A 23,703-nucleotide genomic window follows, 5' to 3' on the forward strand; every position below is an offset into this window, starting at 1 on the left:
ATAGTCTTAGATTTCAAAAATGAAACTTACATTTTGTATAAGGATCTTCCTCAAACCTTGTCTTAGGAAGCATTTAGTAAGTTGTCCAGTGCACTAGGCTTGTCGTCGCTTTTGCTTTGAGTTTAACGAATCGATATCAGGCGTTTGTCAGAGAGACACACTGGAATGCAGTCACGACCATACTTAAGTATTTGAAAAAGATTGAAGATATGCTCTTAATTTAAAATGGTGGAGAATTGATATTGAAAGGCTATAGCACGCTAGCTTCCAGTCAGATAATGATGATGCCAAGTCTCATCACGTTTTATATTCAAGTTGAATGGTGGTGTGGTTGTTTGGAAGAGTTCGAAGCAAGCCGCAACAGTGGATTCCACCACGAAAGCTGAATATATAGTGGCTTTGGAAGTTGGTAAAGAAGTGGTTTGGAGGAATAACTATATCCAAAAATTAGGAGTAATACCTAGTGTTATTGAGCCAATGGGGCGATAGCACAAGCAAAGAAATCAGGGTCTCATCACCAATCCAAATATATTCTTAGACGCTTCCATATACTTAGAGAGATGGTTAGCAGAGGTGGCATTCATGTAGCACCCCCCTACCCGCTACATCTAATCATTTCTATTTCATCCTTTCTTTAATCAACATTCATTCTATAAGTAATTCTATTTCAATCAGTAAAATAAATTCTAATTTATCAGCAATATATATATCACAAAAGGTATTAGATATCACCAAAAGTAATATTTACCCTCACTACATGTTCTCGTGTACATAACCTCAAGAAAAATCATACCACAACTTTTAAACACAAATCCCGACAAAAGACCAGAATATTTACAACCCAAAAATAAAAACTTTGGCTTCAGAAGTCACGACTGACCCACCTAATAAAGACGACGGCACCGCTCAAAGTCAATGTGGCTAGTCAGTGTGACCTATCTCCTGAAAAGTATGTGGCAAGGAATGAGTTGCCTACTCAATAAGTATAGCTGATCAGTTTATATATACATACAGGCAACAATTTCACGTACATGCAGTCACATCGACTAACAGTCATTGTCAATAGCAACAACAAATATAAGCAGTAATACCTATTCACAATTATAAATCAAGCTATGACACAATATTCAACATTATGGTTTATTAGTTAAGGGCCCTACTTACTCTAATTGGTATACATCAGTCAATGATTTCGCCGGCCATCATCATATCGTATACAGCACAGGATACCCGTTGTGTGATATCCCCACACTCTTTTACTTCAGCTGTGTAGCAATATAGCACAGGACATCACAACAAACATGGTACCCCCACACCACCCCAGTGTGTAGCTAACAAGCACAGGATATTCCCTGCTGCCCCGGAATACCCCGGTACCCTACGCGCCATGGTACCTAGCTTAATTCACATATTTTTCATATCTCAATATCAATCACATTTTCATAAACCATTGACTGTGTTTCCAACTAGGTAAGCATCATCTTTTATTTCAACTCACGATCATCATTCTTTTCTTTATAATAATCACTTCCTCAACAACAACTCCCAATTTGATTTCATCAACAATCAATTATATGATTATCACATAATCATATCCCGCATATCTCTATATTACCATTACATATCACATAGTAACAATTTCACCAATATTATGATAATCTAGCAAATAATCCACAACTAATTATATAAGCAATCAATATACGAAAGCCACGCATAATAATATAAAGCCAAATCCACGTTCGCATCCAAGAAATCAACATATATAATATATACAATACTACACATATAGATATATATTATATATAAATCCAATTAGCTATACTTACCTTATATCCCAAAATGCTTCTATTTTACGAGGGACTGCTCAACCCTCTACCTTGTCGTCACGTCCTATAATAAATTATAATACGTATAATCAATATATTTAATTTACCAAATAATTCATAAGAATTCACTTAATCAAACCCCTTATATATTTATAACTATCATTTTTAATAACATTCGTAAATTATATTACCATTGAAACCTCATTTTCCTCTTTAATAACATAATATTTCTAAAATATAACTTCCGAAGTATTTCTATGAATTTCCTGTCAATTTACCGTTGCTATACAATTTAATTAAGCAACAATATATAGAATTACATATTTGGTTAATCATTCCGATGGGATTGTGTAAATTAGCTATAGTAATAATTAAATCTAACAAATCTAATATTTTAATTACCCAACTATATCATTTTTATAGCAATTGTGATATTTAATACGACACTAATTTAAATAGCCAAAATCATAAAATACTCCGATTAAATAGTTCACCGCTCAATATAAACTCTATTTAATAAGCGGAGTAAATAAATAATATAATTATATAAATTATTATAATTTAAAATATAAATTTTTGTACCTGTTCGTTCTCCGCGAGAAATTGCAAATTTCTAACTGTTTGTGTTTTGGAATATGTGTTTGCTTGTATAAAATGTGTATGTGTTTTATTTTATAATGAGAAAGAACAAAAAGCCCACCGCCTCACACTCACAACTCTCTCTCTCTCTCTTCACTTTATATATATATATATATATATATATATATATTATATTATTATATACATAATATTATTATTATTATTTTATATATTTAATTAAACTTTTCTTAAAATACCAATTACACCCTTTTCATTTTCTTAATTACTATAATTTGCCCCCAAATATTATAACGAACTCCAGTTTAATCCGTTCAAATTTTATTATATTCCAAATTCAGTTTATAATTTATTTGCTAATTATATCTAGATTTCTAATAATTACCAATTAGTCTCCCAATTAAATAAATAATTCTACGGACGTCACAATTCATGGACCGAGTCAGCTCGGAAAGAAAACATAGCAGATCTATGGACTAAGCCAGTGTTCCAAATTGCCCATTCTCAATATCTTGATAAGATGGACTTGAGGTCAATAGGTAATTAATTTTAGGTTAAGTGGGAGATTGTTAGAATAGGCAACCAGAAAGTCAATGTGATTGACCTTTATGTAATCTATTTGACAGACTTGATGTAATATAATATTTTGCAGTGAATAAAATAAGTATTCACTATTTGGCTTTACCTTTATTGTGCTCATTTAATTATGTTTATATTGTATAAATATCATAATAAAGTCCATAGACCACATAGACAACCCATGCAGTTGGATCATGTATTGGATGGTGGTTTTAAAACCAATTGATGAGGGTTAAGTTTTAAATCTTCCAAGTCAAGGGTATCAAGATAGCGCATCGAATGTCCTACTGAGAATTAAGCTATGCATCCTATTCATTAGATGAGTGTTGCGTTTCATCGACGATAGAGATTGGACGATTATATGATCTTTTGGTGGGTTAACTAATTAGAAGTCAAGACTACTGAACTGACTCACGGGGAATCATCATATGGAAGTCTTGGAGGTTTGATCGATATGATTAGAGTTCCTCAGTTATGATAGTATGGAAGTAGTACTCAAACTTTAGGAACCATGGCAATCACATACACAAGATGGGTGTATCTTAGATCTGAAACGAGGTGTTTGTGTCACAGACATGTTATCCATAAGCTTTGTCTACTATAGTCAGAATGTGTAGCGAGGACGATGTATTTCAAGAAAGGGTCCGTTCTATATCAGTATGTGATAATGGTATCTCTTATGCACTCGGGGACGCGTTCATGCTCTCTGAAACTTTAGCCACGGTAATTGGCCGAATAGGGAATGGTTTCCTATCTTGACGCAATGAAACCAACACAGACTTGAGCATCAATCATAATTTCCTAGTCCAAGATGAGAATCGACATCCAATGCATGCCCTAGACTTAGTCCGGGATATGGTAGGCAGAAGTATCGCACCCTTATGGAAATGGGGAGCCTAAACATTCATACCAATAGGATGTCTCTATTAGTATGTCGTTGCTACACAGCCATCCATGAGAATAGGATTGTGTTGGGCACGAGCCTATGTTTAGTTGGGGGGTGAACCTAAAGAGTCACACATAAATTACCGATGAGGTGAAGGAATTAATTTGGAGTTAATTTTGAAAGATGTTAAACAATTTGATTATTTGTACATGGGATATTCCATTGGATATATGACCCAATATTGTATTAGGCCTACATTGATTAATAAATAGGATTTATAAATTAAGAGAATTTGGACTTAAGTCGTTAATTGAATTAAATAACTTTGGGCTTAATTTATATAAGCCTTGAATTAAATTAGATTTAGTTCATTGAACCTTTTAAGGTTGTCTTGAATTGATTAGAATAAGCCTTGGCCCACTAAATTAGGCCCAACAACCAAGTTGACTTTCATATTTGGAAGGTGAAGAGTTAGACTCTTCACACATTTGTAATTTGAAGGTCTTTTTGGGACCTTAACACTTAGGGGGGTCTTTTTGAGACCTGTTTGTTTGAAGATCTTTCTAAGACCTTTCCACTTCTGATTTTTCTGAGATATAAAGTGATATTTTTTTTGTTGCAAAAGCTGCATGTGAAAATTTTGACAATGCATCGACCCTCTCTTTTTCTTCTCTCAAAACTTGATGCAGTTACAAGTTTATAAAGCTAGACCGTAGTTCTCTTACTTTCTAAGATATCTGACCATGTTTGCCTCTTTGCTTTATAAGCTCCACTAAACTATTAAGCCACCAGTTGGGAGTTTGTACAAGTAATCAAGTGTTAGCTCTTAGCTGGGAATCCAATCTTATTCTTGCAATTAGTGGTTTATACTCTTCTTCATTATTAGTCACCGTGAAATTTAATTTTAGGGCCATTTCAGATTCGAGACCTTCAGGGTCCCTCAAAATAATACATGTTCCCCTTTATGCCGAGTTTGAAGATCCGTCTACTTGAAAAAACCATTTGCCATGGTTGATCTCTTCATCATGGATGTTCATCTCTACTAAAAAGTCTGTAAGCACTCAAGTTTTGATTCTAGTTCTTAATTGAAATTCAATATGATATTGTCCAAGTTCCACTGCCCATTTCACCAATCTTCTGAAAACATCAAGTTTCAAAAGTACTTGCTTCAGCGGCTGATCAGTTAATACAAGTACAACATGAGACTGAAAGTAAGGTCTCAATTTCCTTGTTGTGATTACAAGTGCTAAAGCATATTTCTCAATCACCATATAATTCTTTTCAGCTCCAATAGCATGCGACTCACATGATAAACTAGTCATTGTTTACAGTCCATAACTCTTATTAGCACATAATTTACATGGGATTTGAATTAGCCAGATACAAATATAAATATTCTCCTTCTATAAATTTTGAAAAAATGGAGAGGGAGAAAGGTAACTTTTCAAATTATTGAAAAACTTTGTCACATTCATCAGACCATTCAAAGGTCTTCATATTTGGCAAAATTTTTTAAAAAAGACAAACAATTGTCAACTATTTTGGAGATAAATCTGCTAAGAGATATTCACCCAACCAATCGTTGGATGTCCTTCACGAATTTTAGATGGGCATCTGTAGGACCGCTTCAATCTTCCTACGATTGGCCTCGATCCATTTCTCTGTGACAAGGTATTCTAAGAACTTGCCACTGCAAACCCCAAATATAAACTTGGTTGGGTTTAATTTCATTCCGTACCGCCGCATGACTTGGAAAGATTCTTCCAAATGTGTTAAGGACTTCAACTCTTTTAAGATTTTTACCAACATATCATCCACATCTACCCCATAATCTTATGAATCAACTCTTTGAACATGCGATTCACGAGCATTTGATACGTTGCACCTGCATTCTTAAGACCAAATGGCATGACAAATAACATTAGATTTAATTTTCAATAATAAATGAAGTCTTAATGCGATTTGCTTCGCTATAAAAATCCGATGGTACCATTGGCAGTCATCCGTCATGCTTAATAAAACCCAACCTACCGTGGAGTGCCCGAGTTGATAAATTCAAGGGAGTGGATAGAGATCCCATGGGTAAGCTTTATTAAGAACAGTGAAATCTGTGCACATTATTCATTTTTCCCCAGGCTTTAGCACAATTACCATATTCACCGGCCATTTAGTGTATTCAATTTCCTTGTATCCAGTAGCTAATAATTTATTAACTTCATTTTTCGATGATTTGATCAATTTTTTACCCAAAATTCCTCTGTTTCTATCTAATAGGTTTTGCATTAGGATCCACATTCAACTTGTGTTCAATAATTTCTGGATTGATCCTTTCAAAATCAGATGTTGTCCATGTGAACATGTCAACATTCTCTTTTAGAAAATCAATTAACATTATTTCCATATATGAAGGAAGCTAACTTCCGATCCTTGTTGTTCTGTCAGAGTTGCTTGGAACCCGCACTACAACCTTGTGATTGGAGGGCTCCATCCTTTCTACCTTCATTGTCTTAAAGTCTTGTTCAACTTCGAAATCTCATTGTCTTTTTTCTACTTTCTCCCCAACTATTTTTCTTTGAGTTGAACTTGTTTTGACCGAGGTATGATAGCACTCTCTAGCTAGTTTTTTTGTCACCTTTCACTTGCCCCACACCATTCTTGGTTGGGAGTCTGAGCTTAAAATGATATATAGACACTAACGCCTAGAATTGGTTCAATGCAGGACGTCCCAAAATTATATTATAATAGAAAGGTGTGTTCTACCACCAGATATCTCACCATTACGGTACGTCCACATGGATCATATCTAAGAAAAGTTGGCAAGCCAATAGTTCTAATAGGAGCAATTGCCTCTCCTCCAAACCCTAATCAAAGGTGTGTTTACCGTTTTGATGTTAGCCAAATTGATATCCATCCTTCCAAATACATTCCGGAAATAAATATCAGTTAAAGTGTCAAGGTCAACTAATACCTTTTGTACTGGTAAGTTCGCAACATCTATGGTAATGGCAACAATGTCATCATGAGGCAAAAAACACTCCTTAAGGTCTCTGTAATCAAAGATGATACATCTAAACTTGATTGTTATAGACAGTACAATAGGATTGTGTCGAAAGCTAGAGAAACTTTGTCCAAACCTTACGTACCTACCCCTTTGACTTGAAGAATCATCGCAAGCCCGTCCCCCTGAGATTGTGTTAATCACACCTCTTCTCGGTTGATTATCATCAATTGGGGTTGTTTTCCGTGGGATTTCATGTTCTCTATCGCGATACTTTCTTTCTTGGCTTCGGGACCTATTTCCCTCACGCGGGGTCTGCGCCCTTTGTGACTTTCAGTTTTCTTGGCCTCAGTGTTTTGAATAAATTCTTTGAAATATCTTTGTCTTATTAACCTTTAAATCTCATCTTTCAATGAAAAGCAATTTTTTGTGTCATACCCCCCTATCCTTATGGAACTTGCAATAAAATTTTGAGACTTTTTTCGATGGGGTTGGCTTGTCTTTGGCAGCCACTGGAATAGTTTTTTTTTCAATATTCATTAAGGTCTCCACCATTGTGGTGATCAAGGACGTATACTCATGAAATCTCTTGTACTTGGATGTTGTGTATTTTTTAGACTCGGACTTGGTTTTATCTTTTCGCTTTCTATTTTTTTCAACTCTTCTTGCTTTTCCAATTGAATCTTCCTATTATTTTCTTTAAGGATATCCATCCCCTCTTCTTGTATATACTTTTCTATGACCAATAACTCTTAAATCAGGCACATCAAGTACCTTTATATTGAATCTATCAATGAAACTCCTCAAGATTTCATCATCTTTGGTCTGATAGCGGACAAGTGCACTGCCGATCGTTTTGCCTTATTCTTACTCATGAAGTGATGTAAAAATTTTCTAGTGAGTTGATCAAATGATCCAACTGTAGCTCACCTCCTCAGAAGGAACTCTATGTATTCTCTAGTTAATCCTCTCCTAAGGAGGAGGAAGAGGTGCTCTCTCTTCCCCTACAAAGAAAAGAGCTCTCCGCAACTGCAGATTCATTAGAGGCTCTAGAACATATGGATCCACAAAATCTTCATGTTCCTCATCTCCATTTGAGGACGTGGAGGGACCATACCTCTCTTAGCTGCCTATTCCTCAAACATTCTTCTCAAATCATTTAGCGATATAGCCAACAATTCCGGTGCCTTAGGCGGGTTAATAAGGTGCATACCCGGTGGACCAACGACTACTTGTTTTCATGTCCCCCTTTAGGGTTTCCTGGAGTCTTATTCATGTTCTTTGTTTCGAAAGAACTGGAGGGTGTTCCCACATACGACGCTAAATATTATAGCAAGGTATCTGGGACGTATATAGTGAGTATTTAAGGTCTTTACTACACCAAATGCTCCGACTACGCTCTCAAAGGTGAGGAAATCCTGCAAAACAAGGCAACATTCAAGCTAAACCACAAAGGTTCCCATCGATGACTTTTCAACGCTCAAGTTAGTTTTGAATCTAAGGTCTTCGATAGAAAAAGTGTAAAGAGTTGGGATAGCAAAAGTTGTACCTGATGTGGGACATCCATATTTATATATGTCGATTGGATTGTACTATTACACGTACACCCTAAATCAAAAACATGATCAATGGTATGCAGTGGCTGCACATATCTTGTTCTAGACAATGTTAGATTGTGGTGCTAGCAGATAAGACAGTGCTTTTATCAGCGAAGGACGACTGTTATTTTTGTCAATTATGAATGTCATCAGGATACCTTAAGTACTTAGGAAAAATAAACATAAAGATAAATCCCTCAATAAGGTCTTTAAAGATACTATTTCTCAAGGTCTCCTAATAAGTCTTGCGCGTCACCTTCCTGTACATGAAGGTCTTTAATGCATATCATAATAAATATCCCCACTTTACAAAGATTTATAGTAGTTGTGTGATGTGCCTTTGGTGCTTTTAAATTTATGAGCTTAAGAAACACTGTTGTTGCCACGTTCGCAATCTAAAGGGCATAACAATTATTGTTGATTTATAAAATTGATACCTCTCAACATCAAGTTGGAGATACATTCAAAACCGAATTTCTCATATTGATGTCCACTTAATATAGTACTAAAAATTGTTTTAAAAATAATTATTTATAATTATTATTTTAGAAATAGTGATTAACAATATATCAAGTATACCGTATCTCCAACATTTTTACAAAAAAAGTGCACATATCAAATTTTTTATTATTGTTTTTTATTTTAAAGCCAAAATTAATATTTTAAACAATTTAAAAGTATTTTCTTGCAGCTAGAACTCAAGGTCCATGGTGGGCTGGTCCGACTTAAGATCGGCACTGAAAATCTCGAAAAAAACTCGGCCCAAGATTGACCCATTATTACTTATGGTTAGTCTTGCGGTGGTCTTGGACCTTTAAATGGGCTCCAATTGGGTCTATTTTTAAATCCAAGCTCAGTCCATGGACTAGCCCAATTGAGGCCCGACCAACCACAGATCAAGCTCGGGTGCCTTATTTATTTTATTTTTTTTTTAAATTGAAGTTTTCTTTTGAATAATAACTTAAATTTATGATTGTATTATGAAATAAACAAATACTAAATTCAACCACACAAAAATTTATAACTAGAAATTTTTTTTTATGACTATATAATGAAATTAAATAATAATTTACCTAACCAGCTTAATAATAACCTTAAATGATAATAAATTCAAAGTTGATTTAAAATAAACAAAGAGTATTAATGAATTAAAGTACCAAAAGTATTCGAAGTATAACAATAAAGATTAAAATTTTTAAAGTTTCAAAAGTGTAAAAAAAGCTATTAGAATAGTCAATTTAGATGAATGAATTAAAAATCATATGCCACATATTTATGCTATTATAAAAAAAATTCATTGATCGTACGAATTTTTTATTGTTCTATTTTACCCTTATGTTCATTTTATTCTTTCAAAAAAAAAAAATTCGCCCACAAACTTTCATAATCTTAATAATCCTATTACCATTAATTTTTTCTCTCTTATATTCTCCATATTGTTTTTCTTAAACCCACAATTATAATTTTTTGAAACCCACAATTATAATTTTTTTCTTTCTTATTTTACTCCATATTTCTTTTTTCTCATATACTTTCATCAACTCACTATCTTTTTATAATTTTTTCTCTTCATTTCACACTATATATATTTTTTTATATGCTCGTGAAAATTGCGTCCAACAACAACTACAGTTATTATAAGAAAAAAGGCCTAGCAGACCCAACTAGGTTGGGTTGGTCCCATATATCAATACTTGAGACCAGCCCAGAATCGGCCTTATCCCAAGCAGGTTTGGCCAAACTAGCCAACTTTTTTACTAGTGCAATTCGATCCTGGGCCAAACTAGGCTAGCTCAGTCCACTGCACATCTTGAGCTAGAACTGTGGGTCATATGATATGACACTAGACTAGTTGTGTGTGACAACATGAAAAGTCTTCTTATTGAAACTGACTAAAAAATTGTCTTCTGTTATATATTCGATGGAGGGTAACTCTTCGCAGCGACTACATCCTACTATTGGATTTATGGAGCTTGACTAACTTTAGCTTTTAGTGAAAAAAGAAATAGGGCTAAATGCAATATACCCTCTGTGATATAATAATTAAGCCCTGTGGAAGTAAAAAAAAATCATTTTTACTCCTTTGTGTTTATCAAATTAAAGCAAAAAGACTGCTAACGTGATTTTGCGTGTTTCATGCCCATTTTGTTAATATTGAATATAAAATTAAATTTATATTCTTATATAAAATAGTTGAATCTAATCATTTGAATATAAGGTTCACTTTTGACTAGCAGATCAATGGCTTGAATTTTACATAATTCAAATCAACGGTGTAGTTTTAAATTACATATTTATATAAAAAATATATAAATATATTATAATATATAGGTATATAATTGAAATTATTCATCATATTTACATATATAGATAGATAGATAGATAGATAGAAAGAGTGGTGATTGATGCAATTGGGGGCTCAAGGGGGAGGATGGCCACGGTGCTAGAGAGAGGGGGAGGGAGAACAACAACGGAAAATTGATTAGCAGGGCGACCAAGGAAAGGGGGGAGGGGAGGTGGGTAGCAACAGGAAAGGGGCGGGGGAGGGCAACAACAGGACTGGTAGGTCGAATGGGACGAGCGAGGACACGACAACACCATGCAAATAAAGGAGAAAGGAGGGGGTGGTGGCTATCAGTGAGGGTGAGTTAAGTTATAAAATAATATATTACCTTAAATATTTAAAATTATATATATTATATATATTTATATAAAATAACATTTATTCTTAAAAATTATAAAAATTTGCATCAAGCGCGTTTGTATGACACCACCTATCTTAAGAGGTTTTTTGCTTTATTTTATAATATATAGATGAGTTAATTGCTCTTTTTTGTTTTACAAGAAATTTTTTGTATATTATCAATATAATAGGAGGATAAATTTTATTTTTTCCAAAAGAAATATCGACCTCTAATTTTGTAAGTATTATTTAGCTACCCATTTTTTACTATAAATTTTGTACTTGAATAAAAATAGTATTTATGTACGAAAAGTTTCCCACCCTAAAAACATATCGTTGTATAAATATTAGTATGAAAAAACAAAATTAAATGTTTTTTTTATCATTCAGTTTCAACTTTTGGATTTCACCCATAGTGATGAGCTCCAAAAATACAACCTAACACAAGCTATTACAAAACAGAGATATAACAACTGTAATATTAAAATAAAACAGAAACATGACAATATATAAGAAAGGAATAAAATCGAAGAGGCTCAAGGAGCCGAGATCAGGGGACAAAGCACACGGCATCAATGGCGCAACCCACCATCGGTTGCACCAAGAACCACGGCCACCAAGGCTAAAAAATACACAGACCCACATCTCAAGTATTTATTAGTTCGCAAAGAACTTATCAGAAAACTCTCAATTTTTCTTCGTAGATAGCTCGCATATTTTAAATTCAAAAGGGGCTTATTTATACTGTAAAATATGAGAAAAAGAGGGAATTTGAGCGCGGAGTGAATTTCCAAAGTCATTGGAAATGGGAGAAGAAAACTACGAGGTGGGGAAGGCAAAGTGCCGTTGCCATGGAAGAAGAAGAGAGTGAGTTCTCGCTGAGAAAAAGAAAAGAATAACCAGTAGAAATGAGAAAAGTGAACCTAATTGATTCGATGATGTCTTGGTGGCTGCGAGTGTGCCTTTGGTGGCGTTGATTAGCCTTGGTGGCTGTCGTCTCTTGGTGGGTTTGAGCAACCGGTGGTTGGGTTGTCGGCCTTTGTGGTTGTGGACTTCCTATCCGATCCGACTCCTTAAGTCAAAATTATTTATTATTATTATTTTTTCTCACTATTCTTATTAAATATAATTATTATAATATTAATTTGTATTCCACTATAATAATTGTATTTTTTTCTTGTCTCGCCGCTGGGTAAATTCCTAACATTCAACAGTGAGCCAAACAAGCCCAATAAAACCAACACCTCGCTCGCTTCGTACAGTTGAACACCATATATATAATGCGGTGCCGTCTCCTTCTGACCTTTTCTACTCCACCACCTCCTCTGTTCCATTGCTCCTTTCAGAACCAACGCCGACCCACATCCGCAGACCATAGTACACCCTCGTTGACTCCTTTCAGAGTTTTCGTAATTCAAATACCCAAAGAAAAGGTATTCAGTATTCATACGGTGGTGCTATGGCTGTGCCGCCGGTGAAATCACAGCCATTGCACAACTTTTCCTTGCCCCACCTCAAATGGCCCCACAAGAACTCCTCCTCTTCCGCCTCTGGATCCACCTCCCTCCAACACCGCCTTCGCCACCATGACTCCCCCGATCAACGTCACCACTGCTACCCCGACGCTGGCTGCAACTTGGAGAGCGGACCCACGACTGCTTCGCAGTCCAACAGCTTGGTGTGGGAGGAGGACGACGACAATGAAGCAGCGAGGCCTTGGAACTTGCGGCCAAGGAAAGAGGTCATCAAAGCGGCGTGGAATTTGGACAAAGGAACGAGGGATGGGAATAATTATAACAAAACTATTAGAAGCAGTAACGGGGTTAAGTCGCAGAGGCTAAGCGGTTTGCTGGAAGGAGGAAAGCTCAGTGGTGGGGTTGAGAGGAAGGAGAAGAGGAAAGTTTGGATTTCTCTGTCGAGGGAAGAAATCGAGGAGGATGTTTATGCTTTGACTGGAGGTAAGCCTGCCCGTAGACCAAGAAGATGGCCCAAGAACGTTCAGAAACAACTCGACGTATGTGGGTTTGAAATGCTTCTCTCTCTCTCTCTCTAGATTCTTATCTTTTTGGGTATGGTGGATGTTAACGGGTTTTTCTGTTTTGACAGAGTGTTTTTCCTGGATTGTATTTGGTGGGGGTCGGACCTGACTCATATCGGGTTCGTGATGCTTTACCATTTCTGGATATAATTGGATTTATTTCTCTATATGCATGCTTAAGAATCATTATATGCTAATGAGTTTATGCTTTAATCTCTGAACTTCTATTAGTGAAAGGTTTAGCTGGACAAAAGTTAGAGGTATGACCATAGGATAATTTTAGAGGAAGCGAGACTCTTGATGTAACGGCAAAGCTTCTTTTTCACTCAATAGAGTGTGAAATATGTTCATGCTAGTTTTGTCAATGCATCTGTCTGCATGCATATTGTGAATGTCTGCACCCGGACTCACAATAACCAAATGCCCTCTGATGCTTATAATTGCATATGTTGGTGGGGGGTTGCCAGAGTTTCTCAAGTTCTTTTCACTCATATATGTTTGCTGGTTTAAGTAATATGAAGCTGATTGCCTGATAATGTGATATGCAGAGAGGAATTTGATGCCAATATGGAGATTGGCAGCATGTGGTTTGCTGCAATGTGTGCATCGGCTGAGGTATATCTATGTAAACAACGATAAAGATATTTCTGAAATAGATCGACAGTTACAACCCATTTGTTATTTTTCTTTTGTAGCTTAGTTCAGGGTGTCGTCTAGAGTTTAGGGCTTAATTGAGTGTTCGAAAGAAGCCTAAGATGTATTGAAGCTTTCTGTGAATAAATGAGTCGGATTTAGCCTTGCCGGAATGCGATATAATAATAGATTGGCTTCACCGGGAGGCAGTATTTTCTATTTCAAAAGTTCTCATCTTGAATATATTCCTAACATGACTCACAGGCTTCCCGACCTCACTTGGGAGCAGTTCTCATGCCTGTAGTTTTGTTTCTGATATCGAACTCCATTGAGGAAGGATTGAGAGGCTCTGCTAGCTTCCTGTATTAGGAGGGCACTTCCATACCTGGCCTAGACAAGGTTGGAAGTTTATATAACATAATCTTTCTTATACTCAATGCTATGATCATATACTCTGTTAAAATCTGCCCAGTACCTCAGTGTTAATTGTTTTCATAAAGTTTTGCATGAATCGGTGCCGAATTTCATGATGACCTTTTTTCTTAACTTCAGTCTACAAAATATTCTTGTTGCATGACTGGATTTATACTTGGATCCTTCTATGTTCACTCTTCATGCTGTCAGCACAGAGTATGACATTCATGCTACAACTTTGGCCAGAAGTTAATGTTCACTCTTATTTTTCAAGATTCATATGCAAGTTATCTTATTGAAGTAATATGTGTATCTCCGAGTGTATATGTCAGTCAAGAATTATCTCGTAAGATACCTGTTGTAAAACTTCATCTCTTTTTAACCTGATAAGTGTTTTTCATATGCGAAATAGGAAACATACACTTTACCCCCCTCACCCCCTTGAACTGAGAAATGAGTACAAAAGTTCTTTTGAAAAAAAAAAAAAGCAAAATTTTTTTGGGCGACCTCGACCTCGTTGGGTCCTTTTAACTTAAAGAAAATTCTTTTTCAGAATTTTGTTCCACGTGACCTCGATGGATCCTTTTAATTTAGAAAAAATTCTTTTTCAAAATTTTGTTATATGAAACCTCAATGGGTTGTCTATATTTGAAATTTTTCTTTCAGAATTTGATCACATGCGACCTCAATGGGCCGTTTATACCTGAAAAATTCTGTTTCATAATTTTATTCCACACGACCTCGATGGGTCCTTTTACCTTAGAAAAAAATTCTTTTTCAAAATTTTGTTCCACGCTAACTCAATGGGGTCCTTTTAACTTAGAAAATATTCTTTTTCAGAATTTTGTTCCACACGACCTCGTCGGATCCTTTTTGACTTAGAAAAAATTCTTTCTCAGAATTTTGTTCCATGTGACCTTGATGGGTTTTTTTGACTCAGAAAAAAAAATTCTTTTTTAGAATTTGATTATAAGTGACCTCAATGGGTTGTTTATACTTGGAAAAATTCTTTTTCAATTAAACGCAACCTCAATGGGTTGCTTTAACTTGGAGAATTCTCAGAATTTAATTGTATGCAACCTCAATGGGTTGCTTTTACTTGGAGAATTTTTAGAATTTAATTGTATGCGACCTCCATGGGTCTCTTATACTTGAATTATTGCGAAGATCTTTTTCAAGTTTTGCAATTCTTGGATTTGCAAGCTTTTTGTGGCTAAGGTAAACTGTTCAAAGTGATATTTATATAGATTTTTCTTAGATCATGATTTTTTTTTAAATTTATGCAAAAGTGATCTTTTTCAAATCTTCATAGAAGTACTTTTCCTCTATCTCGCCTTAAGGGTTGGACCACTCCTCATCCTACATTGCATTCATCTCTTCCTCATTTATGTATTTTGAAGCCAAATGCATTAACTGTTCAATGTCTTCTGTAGGGTCCCTAGCCAAAGCTAAAGCGAATGGTCCCTTTTTTAGACCATGTATTAAAATACTCACCATCATGTCTATGCTCAAGTCCTGTACCTCAAAAATTTCATTATTGAACCTTCCTATAAAGCTTTTCAAAGATTTATCACTCTTTGTCAAATGGTGAACAAGCAGGTAGCTGATCTTTTTGGTTTTCTTTTACTAGCGAAATGAAAAGTTAATTTTTGGATCAATTAGTTGTAAGATTCTATGGTCCCACTTGGTAAACTAGTGAACCACTCCTTCCTATCAAAGTAGTCACAAATAGTTTCGTATTTATGGAGTCAGTTTGCCCATATTAATTCATTATCAATTCGAAGGCGGATACATGCTCCTGGTTCATGTATTAATTCATTGTACTTAGGGAGATCTGGCAACTTGAAACTAGGATCCACTACCTCAATGAGAATTTTGTTGGCAAAGGGAGAGTTCCTGTTCTGCGCGACCAATTTTCCACACCTCTTGAGTTCATGGATCTGTTGGCCTAGTCTTTCTATCTACTTTCCGACATCTTCTATCTCTGCTCACGAAATCCTTGGCTCTCTCTATCTTCCTCATTTACTCGACCCATCATCTAACGTTTTCTTTTCATGCCCTCTCCCTGGTTCATGTTCTTCTCGTGCTCTACTTTAGTTGTCACCTCTTTTAGATCATCTGCGATCTCCTTTCCTTTGCGACTGAACAATTGTCTCTTTACATGTTCTCGAACAGTTGGTGTAACTATTTTTTCATACTCTACAATGACATTTCTGTTAGCAGCCTCAATCATGCATTGTAATTCATCACGAGTTAAGTGTACCATTTGTTCTTCTTGCCTCACAGGGGTCTGTTCGGTGGTGTTTGTTATTTCATAGGGTGTGTTCTCCTCTAGAGGTTCCTTCCATCTTGAGTTTAGGTATTCTTTTCTCAATTTTCCACAAACGACACTTAACTGATCCAGGTCGCAGATTGTTAGCTACCTCACGCTTCCTCGAAATAGTATTGTACCTGAGGAAAGAGCATATGGTTAGGTTTGCTAGGAAGTCCATAGTTAAGACTCTTCGATACTTAAGTTAATACTGGGGTCGAGATAGAAGAAAGTGATCTCAAAGAATTTAGTCCGGGTTTGAATGTAATAAATATCTTCCCTTAAATGAAGTATAAATGGTTTATTTTTAGGGTCTGAAGGAGTCTACTTGCCTGTGTCATGTGTCGTGATCTCGCCTTATGTGTTGTCAGGTGTCAACGGTTCTCAGTAGCAGGTCATCGTAGTTGGGTGACCCGACCCAGATCGAGGGGGCACAAATCTTTAGCATAACTTTGTAATAGACACCAATCTTTACTGAGTATTTATGTAAGTTTCTAGATAGGCATGATATACCCCTATCAACACCATTTTGAAATGACCATTTTAACCCCAAGGCTGAAAGAAGAGTTGAATTACTCTTCCCTATTTTTCAGACATATATGAACTCTTTCATCGTTTCTCAACTCTGGAGAGAACACGAGTATAGACCGAGTTTGGTTCTTAGGTAATGAAGTTTCAATTTTCTTTTCTTTTTCTTTTTTTATTTGAGCTCCCTCTATACTCCTTAATCTTTTTTTACACCCCAAGTTTGTCTTCTGATCGGCCGAAGAAAATTAACACGAGTCTGCTCAATGTAAATTAGGGCATAGATGTGATTTATCTTGGGGAAATGTTTTGCTGTGCATTTAAATTTTGTAAATAATAGCTCAAAGGTAAATTTCCAACTAAAAGCAAGTTTATACATAAAAGTAAATACTTGATAAAATTAAGATGGTTTTGTTAATACATGTAAGTAAATACGTTACAATTTATATCAAACTTTTTCATTAATACCTTAAAATTAATATGATTTTGTTAATACATGTAAATAAATACCTTACAATTTATATCAAACATTTAATTAAAGACAATCCATTTAATTTTAAACGTTGCCTACTGTGCTGCCAAAAATGGACCTTCAGAGCCGAAGTCTCGGTGGGCTCGATCAGCAATCCCTCACCAAACGCAACCACAAACCTGCGAAATCTCTGGGGCCTAAAGTGGTAACAGTACAATTCACCTCCGAGTCCATGTTGTAGAGCGATAGTTCTCCCATTGAGTCCCAGCCACTAGGGTTTTGAAAAGATTTGGTTTTTGCTCTACGACCCATATCTTCCTCTGCAGCAATCGGATAGGGTTTGGTCCATTTATTCCTCCTTTCAGTTTCACTCAATTTCTTGCATTTTCGTGGATTCCTGTAGTAGGCCATCATGATTCCTGAGAATCTTTACTGAAGCTCAGAGCTTGAGATTTGTCAAGGAAGTGAAGAAATGACAACTCTGAATCCGTTTGGGCTTCTCGGTGATGATGACGCAGAGGACCCAACTCTTCTCCTTGCTGCACAGCAGAAAGCTGCTGGTCCTGCTACGGCTACTGTTCAAGCAAAGAAAACTCCATCTCAGGCTCAACCTGCGGCTAAGCTGCCCTCTAAGCCTCTTCCTCCAGCTCAGGCCGGTGAGAAACTGAAGACCCATTTGTTTATTTCAACTATTTTGTCGTTTTCTGAGTGATGCTTGAAATATACAGCAAAAATAAACTGAAGGTGGAATATTTTTTGGATTAGTTGTATTGGTGGTTGTGTACTAACTCGCTTTACTCTGAAACTTTTTAATCTTTTAATCGGTTTGGCTATGTACTTTGCTTTTGCCTGGAGTACTAAGAATTGCCATCTAAATTTTCTTTGGATTTTTACTTCTCTATTTTGTGTTTTGAATTGCTGTCTTCTGGTACTTAGTTGGGGTACTGTGCTGTTGTATGAAATTTTTCTTCGTGAACTAGCCTCATTGAAGTTTGTTTAGCGAATTATTCAAAAGAAGCAAGTTTAATGTTGTGACGAAATTTAGAGCTGATGTGTCTGTTCCTTGCAAATTCTGTATTCTATTGATAAGTGGCATTTTTTCTCATTCCTTGTTTATTTTATATGGTTGGAAGCTTGATGCCATTGTGATTTTTAAAACTTGAATTGTTACATATAATGCTGTATTATATATGTCACAAAGAAAAGGATTTGGGGTTCATTCTATATTAGAGTGGAAGTATTGTGTACTCCCCGACTGCCTTGTTTGTGGTTATTTTTCTTGTATGTTTGTATTTTGTTCTCAGCTGTTTAGAGATGGAGTTTTCTTTTCATAACCGTTTCCATTTGCGTGTTTGCGCAAGCTTCTTAAAAGCACTTTTCAGCTTTTAGGTTTAGAAAAGCACTTTTGAAGTGTTTGGGATACCATCTTCTGCTTCTGAAACTGTCAAGAAAAAAGCACTTTTAAGCCAAAAGTCAGAAGCACCTTGGAGGGTGCTTCTAGCTGTATTGGCTTTTTTGTAAATAAATTTAACTTTCTTTGGAATACTTTACCCTCAATATAATAATTTTATTTCGCTTTGCCCTTTTAATTTATTATTAAAATTGCTTGTCTAAGGTTGATGTTAGAATTTTCAAATAAATTGAATAATTTATCACTAACAATATTACTATTTCACATATTTAATATTTTAAAATTTATTTATTTTATTTTTTATATTATTGACTATTATTCCTATATCATAGAAAAATATAAATTAAAATTGCTATGATTAATTAGTAAATATATTTTTCGGCAATCATGCGAGGTTATTTATTGTGCATGAATTACTGAACAACTATATTACATAGTGAAAATATAATTAAATTAAACATTTAATTTTTTCATTCATATTTAATATTTTAATAATATAAATGACAAGTATTTGTCGAATTAAATGTGAGATATACTAATTGCAATAAAATTTATTATTTTTTTAGGGAAAAATTATTATTATCAAATGACAAGTGCAAATATTAAACAAACATAGTATCTTTTTAATACATATGGACAAAATGGTCTTTAAGCAATTAAGTTTATTTAAGAAGTGATTTTTTTACAAACACTACCCAATTTAGCTTTTATCTGCTTTTCTTCACTTTTTTACAAACACTATCCACTTTTGATTCTGCTACGACTTCCAACTTTCTTTACTAAAATCACTTCTCTAAAAGTAGAAGTTTTTGCCAACACTCCTTAGTTTAGGAAGTATGGTGTTCTTTTGCTTGTCTGGCGCCAACAAAAATGTTCATAACATTTTTTTTTGTCTCTTGTTGGACACAAACAACTTTTTATAAAGTTATTTTGAACAGTGAGGGAGTCCAGGAATGAAGGTCAGCGTGGAGGCCGTGGTCGTGGTACTGGCCGTGGCCGTGGTGGGCGTGGGTTTAGTGGAGATTTGGTTGACAATGAAAATGCATTTGGAAACAGTAATGGGTTCACTGGTGTCTACAAGCCTTCAGAAGATGGTGATGATGGAAGGGCTCCTTTTGAAAGACGTCCATATAGTGTACCACGGGGAAGTGGGGGTCCCCATGGTGGTCGTGGTGGCCTCAATAATGGTGAAGCTGCCGCGGGGGACCATCCTCGCAGGGTGTTTGATCGTCGCAGTGGAACTGGACGTGGGTAAGGCGAATTCTGCAGCCGTGGTTATCATTTATACTTGCATTTTCTCAGAGATGAGCATTTATGGTGTTTGTTTGCAAAGTGTGGCTATGGTGTTTGCCTTGTGTTCTCAAGATAAACTGCTTTATCTAACTGTATGAAGGCTCAATATCTTAGCACAAATGATGCTGCAGGACTGAGTACAAGCGTGAGGGTGCTGGACGTGGAAATTGGGGAACACACACTGATGAGATAGTCCAGTAACCTCTCAATCACTAACTAGCCTATGTTGCATCAGATTTTGCATGGATTTTTGTATAATATAGACCTTCAAATCCTAAATTTTAGGGATACTGAGGAACCTGACAGTGAAGGAGTGAAGAATGTTGAATCCGAAAAGCGATCGGGACAAGATGATGTTGGTGATGCTAACAAGGACACTTCTGCAAAAGAACAGGAAGAGAAGGAGCCAGAAGAAAAGGTAAACTTGATTCATTTAGCCTCTATCATGTATCTCTTGCTTTGTTAGCATTCTTCATTGAAAGAGTTGGACTCTTATCACCCTGGCTTCATTGAGTATTGACTTGCTGAGTTCAGATCCACGTGCATACCTGCAATTAGTTTGTTTTGTGTCTTTGTTCATCAAGTTTAGATTTTGACTTGCTGGATTACATTATTTGAAGGTTCACCTGGTGAAAATGTCATTTGTATAATGCCTGAAAATTGACTGCTTATGACCAGAATTAGTGTAGAACTTTCTTTTATTTTCAGTTTAAAAAATTACATATTCATTATTCTCAACATGATGCTCTGTAAGTTGTAGCCTGTCTTAACAAGTCCAGTGTGCTGCTTCACTATATCCTAGAACATAAGTGCATCTGCATCTGTATCGTTAGGAGATGACTTTAGAGGAGTACGAAAAGGTACTCGAAGAAAAGAGAAAGGCATTGCTTGCATTAAAATCTCGGGAAAGGAAGGTCGACTTGGACAAAGAACTTGAATCCATGCAACTTTTGTCCAACAAGAAGAATGATGATGATGTCTTCATTAAATTGGTGAGTGCAAATCTTGGTCAATGTCGTATTTAATTCCAGAACACTATGTTGGTTGTGCTAAAGTTGTCAATAACTCGACAGGGTTCAGATAAGGATAAACGCAAAGAGGCAGCTGAGAAGGCCAAGAAGGTATGATTATCCCAGTCAGTATCTGTTTGATAAATTTGAAATAGAATGGCATCTGTGCATTCCCCTAAAATTATTATGATCTTGACAAATTAAATTAGGCCTTTTCTGCTATTGGAACTATACTCCATCGAGTTAGGTGGGAATGTTAGCTTATGAAGGTTAGAGTTGTCTGGTAGTTCATGTTGTCTTTACTCTTCCTCCTCTTTAAGTATATTCTAGTAGATGCAATACCCTGTCTTATATAATCTAGCTCCTGATTCATTACTTATATGTGGGAAATAACTGAAGGTAAGGATCAAATTTCTCCCCCACAATCTTTAGTGTTGGACTGCAGCATTCAGATATCATGTCTTTATTGCATGAAATGGACTTGTTTTTTATCAAAAAAATTTGTGGTTAGATGTGCTGCCTGTTTCTCATTTACTTTTGCTAGTAATCTCTTGCAAGTGAAATTGAAAGGGAACCTCTTGCCATTGATATCTTAGACACTGTTGTAATGGGAGAAATCACCCACACGTCTTGACTATCCCTAGAGTACCAAAGATGATTGCTCGTCAGCTTGACAATTGATTGAACTTAGTAAACAATTGTAAATTAGTAGATTTTGCAATCTTGTATATTACATTTGTGTCGTACACCACAATGTTCATGTCTGTGAAATAGGTATGGGATTCTACGGCAAGAGGCGCCTAAGAACAAACTTTAAGAACATTGCTGTGGTTTTGCACGGTGGTTATCATCAATTCAAATCGTGGAGTATACTGGCATTATGTTACTTTCTGTGATTGATTTATGGACTATAAATATGCCCAATGTATTGCGTAACTATATTATTTATGCTACATTTGTCTGCATGTGTATGAAAATTGTTCCTTCCCCAAGGATGTTAAATAAGGTGAAGATATTGTCTTAAGAAACTTTATTTTACACTTCTACTTTGGAAAGTCAAAATAGAAGCTTCCGTGGCGGATACTCATGTATGGTAAATATTTCTATGTGCTTATGCAAATAAGTCAAATATAGTTATGTTTGCCAACTAAAGTACTCCTTGGCCCAGCGTTCCAAGCATTTCTGTAAGGGTTTGCCTTTGCAAAGGTCATATGCCATTAGCATGTTACTATATTATCTGCTTGAAAAATGTGCCTGATTGTAAAATGAAGACTAGGTTATCCGCCATATTCTATATTACTGTAAGTTCTTCTGTGCATGGAATTTATTATACATCTATCTGTGGTTTCTGCAAAATTCTGTTAAAAATATTATGCACTTATGTCATACCAGGCATCATTGTTCCGTACACTTGGCATTTTTTCTGTGTAATCCATTGTGAGATGGAACTACTGCTAAAGGGAATGTTCTGATTCCGTTTGTTTTACATTGTTGCAACTGTTTTTAATCAACTGAACTGATTCTTGATTTACTCAAATGAATGTTTCATTTGAAAATAATGGGATTCATTTACTGCTAGTGTTGATTGCTTATATATACAGATGGATATTGGTTAGTTATAGTCATAATCAAGGTACTATGTCTAAAGTTTGCGCTGCAGTGCTAGTGCATGTTTAGCATCTTTTGTGGTGGCTAGATTGGGATTCTTGTTTGTAGTTGGCTATTTGGAAGGAAGATTTAATTGAAGAAGTATGAAACCTGAACAATTTCTCTCTTTGTAACTGGTGACAAGATGACCTGTCTATTAGTGAATGTTATTCAGTGTAATTTGGTACGTCATGCCTATAACCTTGTTGTGGACTGAGGATATTACATTGCTGGTAATAAAAGAATGCATTAAAGCTCAATCCTTACACCTTTTCTTTATTGTAATGTAGTCAGTAAGCATAAATGAATTTTTGAAGCCAGCAGAAGGGGAAAAATACTACGGAGCAGTCAGGCGTGGCAGGGGACATGGCCGTGGTAGAGGTGGATATGGAGGAAACAACTATGACTTGCAGGCCCCAGCTATTGAAGATGTAGGACAGTTCCCTTCCCTGGTCGCCAAGTGAGGGACACCTGACCATCCATCTAAGCTCTGCCGTCAACCAGCACAGCTTCGTGGCTTGCAGGTGGCACAATGAAAATTGTGCAAACTCATACTAACTTAAGTGTACATTTAGATGTATCCCAATATTCTAGCTCATGGTGCTTCATGATTTTGACATCGCATGAATATTTTCACCATAATTAGAGCATTAGGGCCTTTTTACCCTTGTTTGCTTTTGTCATTTTTTACCCCTTGTCCTTATTTATTGGAGTTTTTTTTGGTCATTCTAGTGCTGGAATGGAGTCATAACAATTTTGTTTTATTCTAAAAATTGATGGTT

General features: G+C 35.7%; 2 protein-coding genes across 3 annotated transcripts; both read left to right on the forward strand.

Annotated features, from left to right (window-relative positions):
- The first annotated feature begins 12,412 nt into the window (after positions 1-12,412).
- On the forward strand, positions 12,413-14,345 carry LOC105164351 (uncharacterized). 2 transcript variants are annotated; one of them, XR_848018.3, is made up of 4 exons: positions 12,413-13,181; positions 13,274-13,324; positions 13,754-13,820; positions 14,103-14,345. XR_848018.3 is itself a non-coding variant. In XM_011082983.3 (3 exons), the coding sequence occupies exons 1-3, from the start codon at positions 12,627-12,629 to the stop codon at positions 13,763-13,765; spliced, it is 618 nt and encodes a 205-aa protein (XP_011081285.1). In that variant the 5' UTR covers positions 12,414-12,626; the 3' UTR covers positions 13,766-14,065. The 2 variants fall into 2 exon arrangements, 1 of the variants encoding a protein (XP_011081285.1); XM_011082983.3 differs by lacking the exon at positions 14,103-14,345 and having other exon boundaries at positions 12,414-13,181; positions 13,754-14,065.
- A 3,320-nt stretch (positions 14,346-17,665) lies between these two features.
- LOC105164350 (RGG repeats nuclear RNA binding protein A) lies at positions 17,666-23,647 on the forward strand. Its single transcript, XM_011082982.3, has 7 exons — positions 17,666-18,216; positions 19,910-20,222; positions 20,396-20,461; positions 20,550-20,682; positions 21,098-21,256; positions 21,338-21,385; positions 23,212-23,647. The coding sequence occupies exons 1-7, from the start codon at positions 18,033-18,035 to the stop codon at positions 23,383-23,385; spliced, it is 1,077 nt and encodes a 358-aa protein (XP_011081284.1). The 5' UTR covers positions 17,666-18,032; the 3' UTR covers positions 23,386-23,647.
- Positions 23,648-23,703: the final 56 nt, after the last annotated feature.

This window comes from Sesamum indicum, linkage group LG6 (genome assembly GCF_026168435.1).
Source record: "Sesamum indicum cultivar Baizhima isolate 11 linkage group LG6, ASM2616843v1, whole genome shotgun sequence".
In the NCBI taxonomy this organism is placed as follows: Eukaryota; Viridiplantae; Streptophyta; class Magnoliopsida; order Lamiales; family Pedaliaceae; genus Sesamum; species Sesamum indicum.